Genomic DNA, 18431 nt, shown 5'->3' with positions numbered 1-18431 from the left:
TTTCTCCTAGAGGAAATCAACTTTCTGCAATTTCTAATGCTTTTTTCCTTTTTTTTCCCATGTTCATCTTTTTTCAACATTGATCTGTAACATCTGAACAATCTTGAGATATCTCTGTGTAATTTCACTGCGTTCGTTCTTTGTTTTGTGTGTCTTGATTATTTGTTACAGTTTTGTTGTATGTGTGGATGTGCTACAAGTGAGAAAATTAAGCAAGTTATTTCCTGCTCATTTTTCCTTTTCAGTTTTTTTTCCGTTAGCCTTGCTTTGCTTTTGTATCCTGAGACCTTGTGGATCCACCATTCCCAGCCCATTTTTGTTGTTCCACCTGCCACGACAGGAAAAGACACTGTGTCGTTTCAGTCCTGATTACATTTGCCAATATCTTTTTTGATTTCCATTTTACTTTCAATGTTTTTTCATTCACATCAAAGATGATGAGACAGAATCTACAGAAACATCTGTCCTGAAAAGTCACCTGGTTAATGAAGTTCCTGTCCTAGCAAGTCCGGACTTGCTCTCTGAAGTTTCTGAGATGAAACAAGATTTGATCAAAATGACTGCCATCTTGACGACAGATGGATCTGATAGGGCAGGTCCCCTCAAAGTGAAGGAGCTGGTGAAGGCTGCTGAGGAAGAGCCAGGGGAGCCTTTTGAAATTGTTGAAAGAGTTAAAGAGGACTTAGAAAAGGTGAACAAAATCCTGAGAAGCGGAACCTGCATGAGAGATGAAGACAGTGTGCCAAGGTCTCAGCCAGAGAGAGAATTAGTAGAAGAGGAATGGGTTATTGTCAGTGATGAGGAAATAGAGGAGGCTAAGCAAAAAGCATCTTTAGAAATCACCGAATACCCATGTGCAGAAGTTAGAATAGAGAAAGAGACCAAAGTAAAAATAGAGAAAGACTCAACAGGGCTAGTGAACTACCTTACTGAGGATCTAAATTCCTACGTGTCTCCTCACAAAGAGCCACCACAGACAGTGCAAGATCTGGCAGGGGAGAAACGTGAGGCTCTGGGTCCTTGCAGGAGCTCTGAAAGCAAAGGGAAAGATAAAGAAGCATCTTCAGAGGAGACACAGAGTACACAGAAACAGCCCAAACCAAGCCTGGCCATAAAGAAGCCAGTGAGAAGGAAATTAAAAGAAAAACAAAAACAAAAAGAGGATAGTTCACAAGCTAGTGCAGAAAAAACTGAACTTAAAAAAGGTAGTTCAGAAGAGTCATTAGATGAGGACCCAGGTTTAGCCCCCGAGCCTCTTCCCCCTGTAAAAGCTACGTCACCTTTGATAGAAGAAACTCCCATTGGTTCCATAAAAGACAAGGTGAAGGCCCTTCAAAAACGAGTGGAAGATGAACAGAAAGGGCGAAGCAAGTTGCCTGTCAGAGTCAAAGGCAAAGAAGATGTACCAAAAAAGATAACACAAAGGACACATCTAGCTGCATCCCCGTCTCTGAAGTCCGAGAGACATGCGCCAGTGTCACCCTCCTTGAAAACAGAAAGACACTCTTCTCTTTCCTCTTCTGCAAAAACTGAGAGACACCCTCCAGTATCACCAGTGAGTAAAACTGAGAAACACTCACCCTTGTCACCCTCTGCAAAAACTGAAAAGCACTCACCTGTGTCATCATCAAGTAAAACTGAGAAACACTCACCCTTGTCACCCTCCGCAAAAACTGAAAGACACTCCCCTGTATCCTCCTCTACAAAAACAGAAAGACACCCACCTGTTTCGCCTTCGGGTAAAACAGACAAACGCCCACCCAGCTTGCCCTCTGGGAGAACAGAGAAACATCCACCAGTGTCACCTGGCAGAATAGAGAAACGCTTGCTTGTATCACCAGCTGGAAGAATGGAAAAGCATTCCCCTGTCTCAACCTCTGGGAAAACCGAGAAGCACCTGCCTGTGTCACCTTCTGGGAAAACAGACAAGCAACCACCTGTCTCCCCCACCTCAAAAACAGAAAGAATCGAGGAGACAATGTCTGTTCGGGAGTTGATGAAAGCTTTCCAGTCAGGTCAGGACCCATCTAAACATAAGACTGGACTCTTTGAGCACAAATCAGCAAAACCAAAACAGCCACAAGAAAAAAGCAAAGTTCGGGTAGAAAAAGAAAAGGGGCAGATAGTAACCCCGAGAGAAACGCAGAAAACGGAGAGTCAGACAATCAAACGAGGCCAGAGATTCCTGGTCACGGGACCTTCAGAATCCAGAAGAGCAGTCCGTGCTTCCTCCATAGGGTTAAAGAGAGAAGACGTAGCTGAAGAAAAGGAGAAAGCGGTCAACCACAAAACACCTGAACCTGTTCAGCCAGCACCTGAAGAAGAAAGCCATAAAGATAGTGAAGTCCCCAAAGAAAAGCTGGCTGATGAACAGGGAGACATGGATCTCCAGATCAGCCCAGACAGGAAAACCTCCACTGACTTTTCTGACGTCATTAAGCAGGAACTGGAAGACAATGACAAATACCAACAGTTCCGCCTGAGTGAAGAGACTGAGAAGGCGCAGCTTCACTTAGACCAAGTGCTCACTAGTCCTTTCAACACAACATTCCCACTAGATTACATGAAAGATGAGTTCCTCCCAGCCCTGTCTTTACAGAGCGGTGCTTTACATGGCAGTTCTGAAAGCCTGAAGCAGGAAGGGGTAGCAGGTTCTCCATGTGGCAGCCTGATGGAAGGGACCCCTCAGATTAGTTCAGAAGAAAGCTATAAGCATGAGGGCCTAGCAGAGACCCCTGAGACAAGCCCAGAAAGCCTTTCTTTCTCACCAAAGAAAAGGGAGGAGCAAATTGGGGAAACAAAGGAAACTACCAAGTTAAAAACACCACCAGAAATTCATTCCGAAAAAGGACATCCCTCAACCAAAGACGTTACTGATGGTTCTGAAGGGCAAGGTGCTGCAGTCACGGGGGGCACAGAGCCCTCTGCTGAGTGTTTGCTGAAGGAGGTCACCCTAGACCCTTCCAAAGACATGTGCCCCCCACAAGAAGGTGACGGCCTTGGCAGTCAAGGTGTATCATTAGCAAGAGAAACATCCGAAGGACTGACTGAGGAAGTGTCCTATGATGAAGGTCCACTTAAATATGTTAGTTCAGCCCATGAGACACAAACTGATACTGAAGCTCAGGAATCCATAGCCACCAAGCCCTCAGATGAGACAAAGGCCTTGCCGCTGCCTGATGCTGCTGTAAAGACAGGCCCAAGGGCTGAATCAAAGCCCCAGGGAGTCATTAGAAGTCCCCAAGGGTTAGAACTTGCACTCCCTAGCCGTGATAGTGAGGTCCTCAGCCCTGGGGCTGATGAATCCTTCACAGTGAGCCACAAAGACTCCCTGGAAGCCAGCCCAGTGCTGGAGGATAACTCCTCACACAAAACTCCTGATTCTCTGGAACCGAGTCCTCTGAAAGAATCCCCTTGCCATGATTCTCTTGAAAGCAGCCCTGTTGAACCAAAGATGAAGGCTGGAATTCTGCCGAGTCACTTTCCTCTTCCTTCAGCCGTTGCCAAAACAGAACTCTTCACGGAAGTGGCCTCTATGCGGTCCCGGCTGCTCCGAGACCCGGACGGCAGTGCTGAGGATGACAGCCTTGAGCAGACGTCACTCATGGAGAGCTCAGGGAAGAGCCCCCTTTCCCCTGACACCCCCAGCTCCGAAGAAGTTAGCTATGAGGTCACACCCAAAACCACAGATGCAGGCACCCCAAAACCAGCTGTGATTCCTGAATGTGCGGAGGAGGATGACTCAGAAAATGGGGAGAGAAAGAGGTTCACACCTGAAGAGGAAATGTTTAAAATGGTGACCAAAATCAAAATGTTTGATGAACTTGAACAAGAAGCAAAACAGAAAAGGGACTACAAAAGAGAACCCAAGCAAGAAGAATCTTCATCCTCTGACGCAGATGTTGAGTGTTCAGCAGACATGGATGAAACAAAACACACGGAGAGTGTAGAGGATGAAAGCAATGTCCCTGTGGTTGTAACATCAGAGGGCAGAAAGGCTTCTTCCTCCTCAGAAAGTGAACCTGAGTTGACACAGCTGGAAAAAGGTGATGACTCAGGCCTCTTATCAGAGCCAGTTATTCAAGTGCAACCCCCTTCCCCACTTCCATCCAGCATAGACTCAAATTCCAGTCCTGAAGAAGTACAATTCCAGCCTGTCGTTTCCAAACAATATACTTTTAAGATGAATGAAGATACTCAGGAAGATTCAGGTAAATCAGAGGAAGAAAAAGATCGTGAATCTCATTTACCTGAAGACAGTTATACTATTTCTACTGATGACCCAGAGATGTCTTATGATGATCTAAACAGAGATGCTGATCAACAAAAAATTTGTGATGACCATGGGTATGAAGCAGGGAGTCCCAGTGGCTCAGCCACTCCTGTCTCTTCAGGTCTCCGCAGTTCCACTGGTGATGACGTCAGTGAGCAGCTAGTTATCAATAAGGAATCATTAGCTCTCCAAGACACTGCTGAAAAAGATACAGAAGAAGAGCTTGATGTTTCTGGAGTCAAATCTCCACAAGTAGATTGCCCCAGTGAAAGCTCTTCATCTTTGTCCTCTTTGCATCATTGTCCAGCATCTGAAGCAAAAGAATTAGATGAAGACACAGTCTCTACATCTTCTGCTACAAAAATGGAGGTCACAAAACCCGACCAAGCTTTTGAGAGCTTACCGGAGGACCGGTCCACTCGAGACCCATCCATTACTACTCAAACTGATAGATCGTCCTTGGATGTTCCAGTATCTGACCCAGCGGAGACTGATGAAATCTCTGACCCTCAAATCATAAGCCCTTATGAAAATGTTCCTTCCCAATCTTTTTTCTCTAGTGAAGAAAGCAAAACCCAAACAGATACAAGACACACAAGTTTTCACTCTTCTGAAGTGTATTCTGTTACCATCACATCCTCCACTGAAGACGTAGAAGTGACAAGCTCCTCTGGAAGAACTGTTTCAAGTGAAGAATCTAATTTTGAGGACCAGAACCTGGACATAGGACCCAAACAAGAAAGTACCTTGGGGGAAATGCAGTCGGATAGAGCCTCCTCATCTTTAGAGCCAACTGTACCAAGTACATCAACAGTTGCTGGTGAACAGAGAAGCAAAGTCATCATCACAAAAACTGATGTGGATTCTGATTCCTGGAGTGAAATCCGTGAGGATGATGAAGCCTTTGAGGCTCGAGTGAAAGAGGAAGAACAGAAGATATTTGGTTTGATGGTAGACAGACAATCGCAGGGTACCACCCCTGACACCACTCCTGCTAGGACCCCAACTGAAGAGGGGACCCCAACCAGTGAGCAAAATCCATTTCTCTTTCAGGAAGGAAAATTGTTTGAGATGACCCGAAGTGGTGCCATTGATATGACCAAAAGGTCCTATGCAGATGAAAGTTTTCACTTTTTCCAAATTGGGCAAGAATCCAGGGAAGAGACTCTCTCTGAAGACATGAGAGAGGGGGGCACTGGTGCTGAGCCTCTACAGCTGGAGACATCAGCTGAGTCATTAGCACTCCTAGAATCGAAAGAAACAGTGGATGATGAAGCAGAGCTACTCCCAGATGACCTGAGTGAGGAAGTAGAAGAAATACACGCTTCAGATGCTCCACTTAACTCCCAAATGGGGATTTCAGCCTCCATTGAAACATCAGTGAAAGAGGCAACTTCTTCGGGAGCTGAGGACCTCCCCGCCATGGGAATGGGTGACACACCTCCCCTGTCCAGTGTGAAGCAGACAGCTTGCCCCGACTCCCCTAAACCAGTTGGACAAGTTCAGTTAGATTTTTCCACTGTCACTAGGTCTGTATATGCAGATCGGGGTGATGATTCTCCCGATTCATCCCCAGAGGAACAGAAATCAGTCATTGAAATCCCTACTGCACCCATGGAGAATGTGCCTTCTACTGAAAGCAGATCCAAAATCCCTGTAAGGACTATACCCACTTCAACCCCAGCACCTCCATCTGTGGAGTATGAGAGCTCCCTTTCTGAAGATTTTCTACCCAGCCTGAATGAGGAAAGTAAAGAGGATGAAACAAAACCAAAGTCTAAAATCCCCACGAAAGTGCCCGTCCAAAGAGTCGAGCAGCAGCCTTCGCATCTAGACCTGTCTCTACAGAAAACAGAGGCTCCTCAGGGACAGGACATGACAAGCAGAGCGCCAAGTAATAGAAGCAAACCTGAATCTGATGCCAGTTTGGACGCAAAGACCAAATGTCCAGTAAAAACTAGAAGTTACATTGAGACAGAAACAGAAAGCACAGAGTGGGCAGAGGAGCTTGAGTTAGAATCAGAGGAAGGGGCCACAAAACCAAAGATATTTGCATCCCGATTGCCAGTAAAGAGCAAAAGCACCACATCTTCCTGCAGGGGGCCCACGAGCCCCACAAAAGAAAATAAGGAGCATTTCTTTGACCTTTACAGGAACTCCATAGAATTCTTTGAGGAGATTAGTGATGAGGCTTCCAAGTTAGTGGATAGACTTACACAGTCAGAAAGGGAACAGGAGTTAGTTTCAGATGACGAAAGTAGTAGTGCCCTGGAAGTTTCAGTAATTGAAAATCTGCCACCTGTTGAGACCGAGAACTCAATTCCTGAGGACATCTTTGACACAAGGCCCATTTGGGATGAGTCCATTGAGACTCTGATTGAACGCATCCCTGATGAAAATGGCCATGACCATGCTGAAGGTATTTGCCAGCCACTGGGATTCCCTGTGCTACGCATGTCATAAATTTGATATAGTTTTTGTGTGTGTCTGTTTTATTTGGTGATTTGTGTCTCATTTTCTTTAAGCTTTCTGTAGTGGTTACTATGTTTGTGTAAGCCCTTTGTGTTTTGTGCTTTCTCTGTATACTCTTGTCTGTGGAAACAATCTCAAGATTGAGTAATGAGAATGCTTATGGAAAACATAAACATGATCGACAGGCAATGGGGATCTTGCCTTTTCCCTAACTGCTGCACGTGAGGCCATGCAAGCTTTGAGTTTTGTTGTTCTGATGTTCCAGGCTTAGCCTTAAATTAAGTATACGGATATATTTGGTTTTGTTTCATATTATGAAGATTCATTGCTTTTTCTAATTACCTTTGAGTACTTTAATAAGTACTTAACAATTTTTTAATGATTAGGAAGCCATTTGCACAAGAAGATTTCATATACCATGAAATTCTAATTGTTGAGGATTTGTTTTTGATTCAGAAAGGTTGGATTTCAGATACCATTGGTAAACATTTTAAGCAAACAATCATAAGGTAAAAACATGCTGAAATTTCATTTATGTGGCAGATGAATGGAGAATGGACTCTGATTAGATGCAGCAGACAACAAAAACTCAAACTTTGCATGATTTAAGTTGACTATGAGGGGATGATGGCTCTGTGAATTATAAAAAAAGGAAACCATGGATGGCTTTGAGAAGTAGCCTCTGGTCTTCCAATATCTCTACAATAAAGACTATTATTCTTAAATTTGTGTTATAAAAAAATGACCATGACCTAAAATGCTGCCCATCAATTAATGGGGGTTAAAAATCAAAGGGAAAATTATAGTCTGTGGGAGTATTATATGAGCTTACTTAGTAGTAAGCAGACAGAAACTTTGCCCAAAAGACATATATACACACTAATATAACATACACATACATATACATACACTTCATTCTTCCTTCTTCCAAGGTTACCAGGACCAAGACAAACGTTGTTTCTGGCCATGCTGAAAAAAAGCCAGGATGGTCTGAGCAACCCATGATCTTGGTCTCTTGTGAATCTTGGATGTGATTTCTTTGCAACATGACCCAGAAGTGAGCTTATACTGCCACAGGCAATAATAGGAGGTCCTAACCAATTACTCCATTTCTCCATCCCATTTATGATTTTTCTGGTGTTTGATGAGCTAGATGATTCTCTTCGGGTGGGCAGTATCCTCTCAGATAATTTTAAGAGGAAAGTCCTAAGATTACTAGAAATCAGTAACTTATATAATTATGTCCAGTGACTAGTCTTGATTAAAGAGATATGGAAGCAGATGGTTTTCATGATTTTTATTACATTTATTCCCCATTCCATTCTAGAAATCAGGCAAACACACAATTTAATATGATTTAAAATGTAATAGTTAATTTGTGCTATAATCAAATATTTGGACAATTGACTGCCTTTCTTTGGATGATCAGTATTGTGGTTCCTCTCCTGTCATGGACAACCTTTGGCCATTCTGTCTTTGACCTTCTGTAGATCAACAGGATGAGCAGGAACGGATTGAGGAAAGGCTGGCTTATATTGCTGATCACCTTGGTTTCAGCTGGACAGGTAAAATGAGTGTGACCCATTTTTTTCAACAAAACCTGCTTAGTTTAAATGACATTGTTGCATCAGCCAACTGTCATTAACAATGAAAAAAGGTATTTTTTTTTTCTTTCCTGAGGAAGACCACATGGAATAGTGAAAAGAATGATACTATGAACTAGAAAATCCAGGGTCTGCATTAACTCACTGTGTGAACCAGGGCAGGCCTTATATTGTCTCTGGCATTTTGAATAATAAAACTTTACATTAAGAGATTTTGAGAATATAACAAGCCCCACTACCCTCCTTTGGGAGCTGTGGATATCTAAACTTTGGGGAGATTATTGTGTTTCAAAACCATTGTTAGTTGTAATTGTCATAAAATTTAATTTGAGATTCAACCAGGGCTCCTTGTTTTAGATACCTTGAATCAGATATCTTCATCCTGAACAGTACTAAAATTTACTTCAGATGAATGTTTAAGTACATATGAATGAGATGTTTAATAATTTTCTGAGAGATGGGTATGTTTCAGTTTAGAAATTGTATGTTAAATAATTTTTTAATGGAAAGTGAATTCTAAAATCAATATGGTTTATTTACAAATCATGAGTCGTAGGTTTTAAAAGCTATACCCTTTCATCTTTCCTGCTATTTAACATATTAAAGCAAGATTGTCCAACTGGATTTTTTTCTTTTTTCTGTTTTTGTTTGTTTGTTTGTTTGTTTGGTCTGACTTCCTTTTATGTCACTTGTGACTACTTAATTGAAACAAGCAGTTTAAAGTTAATATTAATCTCCTTTCAGTTTCTTAAAAATTTGGTATGAATAGGAGATAGGAGTCATAATATCCTTAACAAAGATAATTGATAATGTAGAATAAATGACTAAAGCATTTTAAAGTAATTTAAAAATACTGAGCAGATTTATTTAATTGAGGGATTTAGGGGAAGGAAGGGTATCAAAATATCCCTGATTGACTGACTAAGTAGGTAGCATTCAGAATTATTTATTTTGCTTCTTAAGTATTTATGAGTGTATATATTAAACATAATATCTATTATAGTTGGTGAAAATTCAAACCTTACAATCACACTGAATGGTATAAAATGAAAAGTAAATAAGTCTTTCACACCTACATCTCGTCTTTGAGCCCCTTTCCTCAAAGGTAACTGCTAACATTTTCTCATGTATTTAGAAAAAAATCTGTAGTGCCCACATCTATGCTTATTATTTAAAAATAAGCAAAATTTTACTTAACAGTATTCTTCATAAATACTCCATCAGCATAGAAATATCTAGGGCATTCTTTTAAATGGCTATTTAATTCCACTGTATGGAGGTACCATAATTTTATCAGTGGCCTTTGTTGATGGCTACTTAGGTTGTTTCCTGTTAGTGGAAGTAGATATCTTTGTGCACCGATAGATTTTTGTGGGTGTTTCTATAGGGCATATTCCTAGAAGGAAAAAAGCTGTGTAAATATATGTATATTTTTAATTTTGAAAGATATTGGCAAATTGCCCTCCAAAAAGGACACCTCATTCACACACACACACACACACCTCAATGTATAAGCAACCATATAGAATGTTAATGGTAGACTTTAAAGGAAAACTTTGAGGCTTCTTCCCTAGGTCAGTTAATCCTTCCCAGACCTTTTATTTATGTGACATCAAATCACAAAAAGGAGTTTATCCAACCACCATAATATAGCTACAACCAGTATTTATCCAAGTACCCAGAAACAGAATTTATAGTATTTGCAAGTCCCCTAATTATGATTAAAAGTGAGACATTGTCTCTTTCTACTGTTTTCAGTCATTTATTTTCCATTGTCTTGGTTAAGAGTATAAGCCAGTATTAATGGTCTCTTCCAAATTTTGGAATTAAATGGTCCTGAATTTACATATTTTATCACCATTGCCTCAAACTTACTATTGCCACTATGACAGTGATCAATTCTATACCCAAATTTAAGGAAAATATCTGCAGTTAGTGCTAGAAGAACAAAGGCATACGTGAGTCATTTCTAATAAGTAGGAAAAAATAAAGGAACTCTGTTACAGCAATACAAAGAACACATCATTTACAAAATCACAATGCAAGGTGTAGAGACGCAAACTATGAAGTTAATGTATTTACAAAGGAGTATTTTCTCTTTTAGAATTAGCAAGAGAACTGGATTTCACTGAGGAACAAATTCATCAAATTCGAATTGAGAACCCTAACTCCCTCCAAGACCAGAGTCATGCACTTTTGAAGTACTGGCTAGAAAGGGATGGGAAACATGCGACAGGTAGGTGGAGAGCTATATGTAAAAGGCAATAGACTGGAGGTAGAAAAAAGTCTTGTTCAACAAACCTTTTTTGCAAATTCAGTAAAAAGATAAAATGACAGGTGCCATCAACCTGAAGTGCTACTGTAAGCAAATGAGAAGAAGCTGTAACATTTCTCAAATATGCATATTGCATAAAAATTCTTGTACTGTGTTCCTCTGAACAGCATTAACTAGTGGAAAGTGATACTAGCACTGGCTGCTAACAGGAAAGTTATTAAAGTCCTAAAATTTTCTATGTATTGACAGCAGACACACTTGCTTTATTAGCAATTGTCTTATTGATGGTGCATTACATTCAGTTCCTGCTTCCTTTACTCCTAAATAACTAAAATGGGGGGTCTTCCCTGGTGGTGCAGTGGTTGAGAGTCTGCCTGCCGATGCAGGGGACACGGGTTCATGCCCAGGTCTGGGAGGATCCCACATGCCGCTGAGCGGCTGGGTCCGTGAGCCATGGCTGCTGAGCCTGAGTGTCTGGAGCCTGTGCACCGCAACGGGAGAGGCCACAACAGTGAGAGGCCCGCATACCGCAAAAAAAAAAATTAAATAAATAAATAAAAAAAATAAAATAAAATGGGGGAAAATGTCAAGTAGATATTCTACATAATGATTTATATATGATATTCTGACCACATCAAATAAAATGGGAAGTGATACAGAACATAACTACTTCTTATCCCTCAGCTGGTCTAAGTTTGCCACTTTGTTTAATGCTTCTTTGAAGACCTACCTAGAGACCTCCCTTATTTACATCTAGCCCACATTTATCTTTCTTTCTCTTACCATTATTCTAGGTAGGATTGCCAGATTTAGCAAATAAAAATTGAGAGCACCCAGTTAAATTTAAATTTCAGATAGTCAACAGATACTTTTCTAGTATATCCTATGCAATATTGGGGATATACTTTTACTAAAAAAAATTTGTTTTTTATCTAAAATTCACATTTGACAGGGTGTCCTATGTGTTATCTAGCAACTCTACTTTTAGGGCTTATGCCCATGCTGTGTCACCCATTTGGTACATAGCTCTTGTTTGTTTGCTTACTTTTACAAAGACCCTTAATTGGGCTTTGGTTGTTTTTTGTACAAACATCAAAATTTTAGTAAATTTTTCCTATGCTTAAAATATATCACCAAAAAAATTCAGTAAGGCAACTAAATGAAAGAGATTTTTAAAAGAGTAGCCCTCAGATGTAATAAATAGTTTTTCTCTAATATCCCAGATACCAGTCTCATTGAATGTCTCACCAAGATCAACCGAATGGATATTGTTCATCTCATGGAGACCAGCACAGAGCCTCTCCAGGAGCACATCAGTCATAGCTATGCAGAGATTGAACAGACCATTACACTGGATCATAGTGAAGGTCAGACAATTTGTGTACATGTATGAGTGTCTATGATGTATGGTTAATTCAGGCAGCTGGACCCATTGTCTTCCTTTTTTCAGAGCGTCGACCATGGACTTTGCTGATACGTTCTTCTCCTGAGAATTCCCTGCCCATTTTAGGTGCCCCCATCCCTCTCGTTCTTTGTTATTCCATCATTGTCTCAGTCAGCATGGGCTGCTATAACAAAATACCATGAACTGGGTAGCTTAAACAACAGAAATTTGTTTCTCACAGTTCTGAAAACTGGAAATTCAAGATCAGGGTGATAGCATGGCTGGGTTCTGGTGAGGGCCCTATTCTAGATCGTACATGGCTGTCTTCTTGCTCTGTCCTTACATAGGGGACAGAGAAATAGCTAGCCCTCTGACCTCTTCTTATAAGGGTGCCAGTCCCATTCATGAGGGCTCCACCCTCATGACCTAATTACCTCGCAGGGTTACCACCTCTGAATACCATCATGTTGGGACTAGGGTTTCAACATATGAATTTGAAGGGCACCCAAACATTCAGTCCATAACAGCCATCAACATGGATGATCCATCCAGTGCCCTTTCCTCAGCTCCTTGATGGCACTTCTGATACTTGTGTCTTTTACTCTACCTTAGTGACCCATTTCTGTGCCCACAACCCAAACTAAATCATTATCAGTGACTGTACTACTTCCAAGTCCTAACTTGAAGCATTATACTTACATCCTCTTTTACTTCTACACAATAATTCTGCAAACCCACTGGACCTCTAGTCATTGGTCCTACCCCCTTTTCAGTATTAAAGTTTCGCAAATCCACCCTCATTCACTTCCATGCTCACTCACTCCCATTCTTTCTCCTTCTCTCTGTCTCATTGCTATTTTTACACTTTCTCTTGTTTCAAGCCTCCAACATTACTCTTCTTTTTATTTATTCCAACCTGATGACCATACTTCATATTCCTTAGAAAAAATAGGAATACCTGTAAGCAAATGTCCATGTTCTTTCACCACAAAGTCTCTCAACCTAAGTGCATCTCAGTGCTTATACTCTACCTTCCCTGCTGTATGAAATGGTCTTCCTTTGCTAAAGCCATCATCTCTTCTTTTGTACTGGATCTCATCCTCTTTTACCAACTATTGACTTCACTCCTGCAATCACCCACTCTGGCTCCTACAACTAGAACATTGTCAGCAGCACTGAAACGTGCTTTAATAGATCCCAGCTTTAAAAACAAAGCAAAGCAAATAACTCATTTCACCCAATATGCTCCCCTGTATGACTGCTCTGTTTCTCCATCCATTTCATGGGAAATCTCTTCAAAAGAATAGTCTAACTTTTCTGTCACCACTCTCTACTTTCTCTCTTCCCTTCTCTCTAGAACTGTCTCTAGAATCCACACAAGTCAGGTTTTGTCATCACCACTCAACAGAAAAAAATCTTGCAAAATTAACCAATTGTTTCCTCATTGCCAAATGCACTGAGCCATTCTCAGTCTTCATCTTCCTTTACCTCTTCTTAACATTTGACACAGAAAATTAATCCCTTCTTCTTAAGACATTTTCTTCACTCACTTTCCATGATAACCTCTCTTCTTGTTTTTTTTTTTTTTTAATTTTCTTATTTTATAGGACAGTCTTCCTCAATGTCTTTCTGCAGCTTACTTTCCATAGGTTTACATGATGGCATGTATTACTGTTCAGCAAGAGCCTCATAGCTCGGCCCATCTCCCATCTCTCTCCCTCTTTCCCAAGTCCCAGACACCTGGCCTCTGGGCTGTGCCCTGGGCACCCTACACCTTCTCAGGCTTCCAGGCTCTGGTGCTTCCTCTTCCCTGCATTCTGTAGTTTTCTTCCCTAAGATCACCAGGTACCTTTTTCCTCTCACTTTATTCAGGCCTCTGCTCAAGCATCAGCTCCTAAGAGGAGCCTTTTCTGACAAATCTATCTAAAAAACTGACCCTCTTTTCTTTGTACCTTTACCCTGGTTTCAGAAATATGAATCTGCAGAAATGCAAGTTCAGTCAGGCCAGAAGCCTCTTCTGTTTTGTTCACTGCTATGTATCCAGCATCTAACAGCACCTACTACAGTGTTGATACTCAATATATATCTACTGAGTGAATAACTAGATAGATGAAGGTCAATCACGCATCTGCTGAAAGTTTGTCAGTGACTCCTTATTGCCCTTGCTATATGAAATTCCTTAGCTTGGCCTAAGAGACCCTTCATCAAAAGAGTACTAACCTCAGAGTGTTGTTTAATACAAGTTAATACTTGCAAAGCACCTAGAATGTTGCCTGACACATAGTAAATATTCAGAATGTGTTAGCTATTTATTCTTATTATTATTAATGCTCTTCTTATCATGTAGATTTATGCCTCAACTGTCGCAGTTGATACCTGCCTATCTTTAGGCCTCCTTAAGATGTCATACCCTCTGCATTTCTTTTCCTGATTCTTTAACCCTGAGTTGGATGCTCAGCATTCATTGACTGGCACCTGTGGCCCATTCACTCTGCATTTAATTATCTCTTACTTGCCTGAGCTTCCCTAGATGGTCAGCATCTTGAAGGCAGACACAGTGCCTCTTTCAGCTTTGTAACCATGACCGATCACAGACATGGCATGTAGTGGTCGCTTAATAAATACCCACTTAATATAGTTTAGCTTCAATTAAATACTTAATTTAAGTCGTTCTCCCCTGTAGGGTTCTCAGTACTTCAAGAGGAGCTATGCACTGCCCAGCACAAGCAGAAACAAGAGCAAGCTGCTTCTAAAGAGGACGAGTCCTATGATCACCCTCCCATCGTCTCAGAGGAAGACATTTCTGTCAGTTACTCCACTTTTCAGGATAGCATCTCCAAAACTGAGGGCGACGGCTCAGCAACAGAGCTCCTTCCCCAGACTCACAAGGAGCAAGTTCAACAGGATTTCTCAGGGAAAATGCAAGACCTGCCTGAAGAGTCAGCTCTTGAACAGCAGGAATACTTGTGAGTTCCAAAAGAAAGCCTATGCAGTGTCATTGCAAAGACACAAGCCAATATGCAGAGGGTGCCAAGCATATACAAGCGTAAATCGTTTTCAAATAGTTTTCAGAACTACAGGGAAAAAAGCAAAGTATTTGAGACATGACTGTGACAGCGTTGTATGGCACAAGCCTGCTTGAACCGACTTCCAGTTCCATGACCTTGGGCAAAGGCGTAAGCCCTTTGAGTGTCAGTTTCCACATCTTTAAATTATGATAATAATATACACCTTATTCATCTTACAGGCTCAAAGGTCAAGGATATGCCTGTGAAACCATTGTTGAAACTGTAGACCACACAGTTATTACTTGTATGTTTGCTGCACCTCACTTCTCTGTATATGTGCCTGTCACACCCTGGCTGGTTCAGAAGGTGAACAGTGACAGTGTAGGTGAAGCAGCCCTTGTGTATTTCAACAAAGCTATGAGGTGGCTAGCAATAAAAATAGAAATGCAACACAGATTACTCACACAGAATGAAAGCCCATTAGGGGTTGGGGTGGGAATAAAGAGAAGTCTTCTAGAGCGCTTCTGCCTAAAGGAAGCTGCAGAGCACAGTCAGCTTAGAACTCAAGTTCTGGGCTTTCTGGAAGCAAAGGCAAAAGAGAGTTGTATAAATGACACTTATTGTCTAGAAAAAGCAACCAGATCATGAGAAAGGCAAGCGTGTCCCAGCCCTGAAATGTGAGAATTGCATGTCAGGAGGCTGTAACACAGCATCTCCTTTGTCCTTGAGTGAGTTTTGTGCTGGAGTCACTGGAACTTGAGAAAAGGGTGAAAGGGGTATTGAAATGAGCTTTTCTTCCACAGAGCACTGCCCCCTCACCCATCTACCTTTAGATTGTAGGGGAGAGCATAAAGAAGAGGTCAGAAAAAGAGAGAAGGAAAGAGAAAAAGATGGGAAGCAAAGAGGGGCTATCAGAAAGGCACTTTGGGCATTCAATATCTATGGAGTGACAGAAATTTAGAAAGAAGGAACAGAAAAAGCAGATAATTTTTTTCTTTTAGGAATATTATAAAGATTACATTGCTTATCTCCAAACTATATCAGTAGAAAAAGTTTCAATGCCAACAGATCTTCCTATCAAGTAACGCAGTTTTCTGGATGGATAATAAGAATCTCCCTATATTTATGATTATGGTAACTATATTAACATGGGGTTTATATATTGCTTTTTTAAAATTTTGCCAAATTTTGATCCTTGCTTCAAAAGCCTTATTGTCTACAGATCTTTGTTATATAAACCTCCTCAAATCATCAATATTACCTTGAGTTATCAAAGGAAAGATGAAATTATTATTTATTAATTATCTCTACTTTGTGGAGATTAGGAAATGGTAATACATTTGAGGATAATTTTTATTATTTTAGAATACATTTTTCCCAATCAATGCTAGATCAATGAACTGTAACTATATTCTATATTTTACATATAAGTTTTATTCACATTTCATTTCTTAGCCAAATTTACAAAACCTCTTTAGACTTTCACGGACTGTGAAGACAAGTTCCATCTTTCCTTCCAAATCCTTTGCATCAGCAGGGGCGGAAATGCATATGCTCTCATGGTATAATTGGGCTTTTCTGTTTCAGTGTGACAACCCCAGGGACAGAAGTGTCAGAGACTCAGAAGGCTATGGCAGCATCTGGCTCTCCCACCAAGACACCTGAGGAAATCAGCACCCCTACTGAGGAGGAGAAGCCATATCTCCAGACCCCGACATCAAGTGAGCGGGGAGACTCTCCCATTGTGCAAGAACCCGAAGAGCCCCCAGAACGTAGGGAAGAGAGTTCACCTCGAAAAACCAGCCTCGTGATAGTGGAGTCTGCTGATGACCAGCCACAGGCCTTTGAAAGGCTCGATGAAGATGCTGCTTTTCAAAAGGTAAAATCTCCTCCTCTATTTCCTTGCCCACATGTAACAAAGCTACAAACCTTCTCCCAGTTTCCATTTCTCTGATGGCTTATGTTTTCACAGAAAGGTTTGCCAAATTAATTAACTTGGGCCAAGGGAAGCCCTCAATCCCTTTTAATATCTGAGAACCGGTGAATCTAGAAAAAGATGATACATGGTTCCAATTCTAGCTACTTGACCATCAGCCCTAATTTTATAGCTGGAAACCCTTTTGCTAAGAAAAATGAACCCTGGGGTGAAACAATATACCAGATGTAGCTTTTCAAAATTAGTAATCTTGAGCATAAGGAAGACTAGTGAGGGGAATTAACCGAGCCTCAGGTAAGTAAGTCGGCCCGCCGTGGGAAATTGCTGGAACCTGCATTCTTGTTCATTAGGTCCATGCTGTCAGGTGATGAGCACACAAACTGTGGATATTGAGTGGGGTTTACTCCCAAAACAAATTTTTCTCATTAGAGGAAGGATTATTTCCAAGCTAAATCTCCTTATATTTATTTTAAGAATGACTCAGAAAAGGGACATTATGCCTAAATTGATGTCTGGTTCTAAATGTCAGAAAATCGATAGCAGCGTGAATATGCATCACTGTCTTTCCTTTGTCTTTAAGTGAGCTTTGATGTTGTGAAGAGAGGTGGAGAAACTCATTTAAACTATTTATTCTCAAAATGTGGTCTGAATGGTTCATATCCCTCAGCTTTAACTGGAGAGCTTGATCCCTCCCTACTCAGGACTCCTGAATCAGAATGAATCCCAGGGAGGGGAGGAGAGGGTAGAAGAATCTGCATTTCAGTAACTCTGTAGAGGATTAAATTAGATATATTTTTCCTTTTTGGATTCAAAATCGTATGTTGAAGTATTTTTAAAGCATGAATATACATCTTTTAGGAAAGAATGTTTTATAAAAGTTAAAACTCTGGGGGAGAAAGTGATACGACATATCTTTGGGCTTAACATCTACATTTGTTTTTGTTCACTATGAGTGTGGTATCTGCTAGCAGGATTTATCTAAAATCATAGTTTAAAATTAGCGGAGGTCCAGGCAGATGAGAACTGCTCGAAATTTTGGCAGTTATCTTAAATAATGAATTCATCCCATGAATGGATTTTTATTCCAAGTTTGCCTTTGTATAAAATCATTCATCTCCAAGTTTTTGGCTTAAATGAATCCTAGTAAAAATGTTTGGTAGATGCTGTCTGGACTTAAAAGTTGCCAATTTTAATCTAAGAATCTATAGGCCAATTGAAGCATAGGCTTGAGACAGTTATCTGGATAATTCATATATTTAATCTGTTCTGTGTATGTAAATAAATTTTGACAAGTTGTCCTGTATTCCACATTATTTATATGGGCCTGTTCTACTTATTCTTGATGAATTTCCAATTCTTAAGCTTCCTATTTTGACCCTTATCTTCTCATGACCCTGACTTGAGGGTCCAATTTCAATCACTTTTCTTGCTGACCATATTTCTAGGCAGCAGATTCCTAAGTGTATTTAAAGAATAATT

General features: G+C 40.7%; 1 protein-coding gene across 2 annotated transcripts in view; it reads left to right on the top strand.

The window, feature by feature from the left end:
- The window catches only part of ANK2 (ankyrin 2), a gene marked incomplete at both ends in the record, with an annotated part of 247216 nt that overhangs the window by 220532 nt on the left and 8253 nt on the right, over positions 1 to 18431 (top strand). For both annotated transcript variants that reach the window (XM_079712358.1, XM_079712357.1), the window contains 6 exons: positions 435 to 6692; positions 8236 to 8310; positions 10454 to 10585; positions 11848 to 11991; positions 14692 to 14974; positions 16604 to 16895. In XM_079712358.1, the coding sequence (XP_079568484.1) occupies positions 435 to 6692; positions 8236 to 8310; positions 10454 to 10585; positions 11848 to 11991; positions 14692 to 14974; positions 16604 to 16895 (7184 nt within the window). The remainder of the gene's footprint in view (positions 1 to 434; positions 6693 to 8235; positions 8311 to 10453; positions 10586 to 11847; positions 11992 to 14691; positions 14975 to 16603; positions 16896 to 18431) is intronic.

This window comes from Hyperoodon ampullatus, assembly GCF_949752795.1.
Source record: "Hyperoodon ampullatus genome assembly, chromosome: 1".
Taxonomy (NCBI): Eukaryota; Metazoa; Chordata; class Mammalia; order Artiodactyla; family Ziphiidae; genus Hyperoodon; species Hyperoodon ampullatus.
This window is presented reverse-complemented; position numbering and strand designations above follow the sequence as displayed.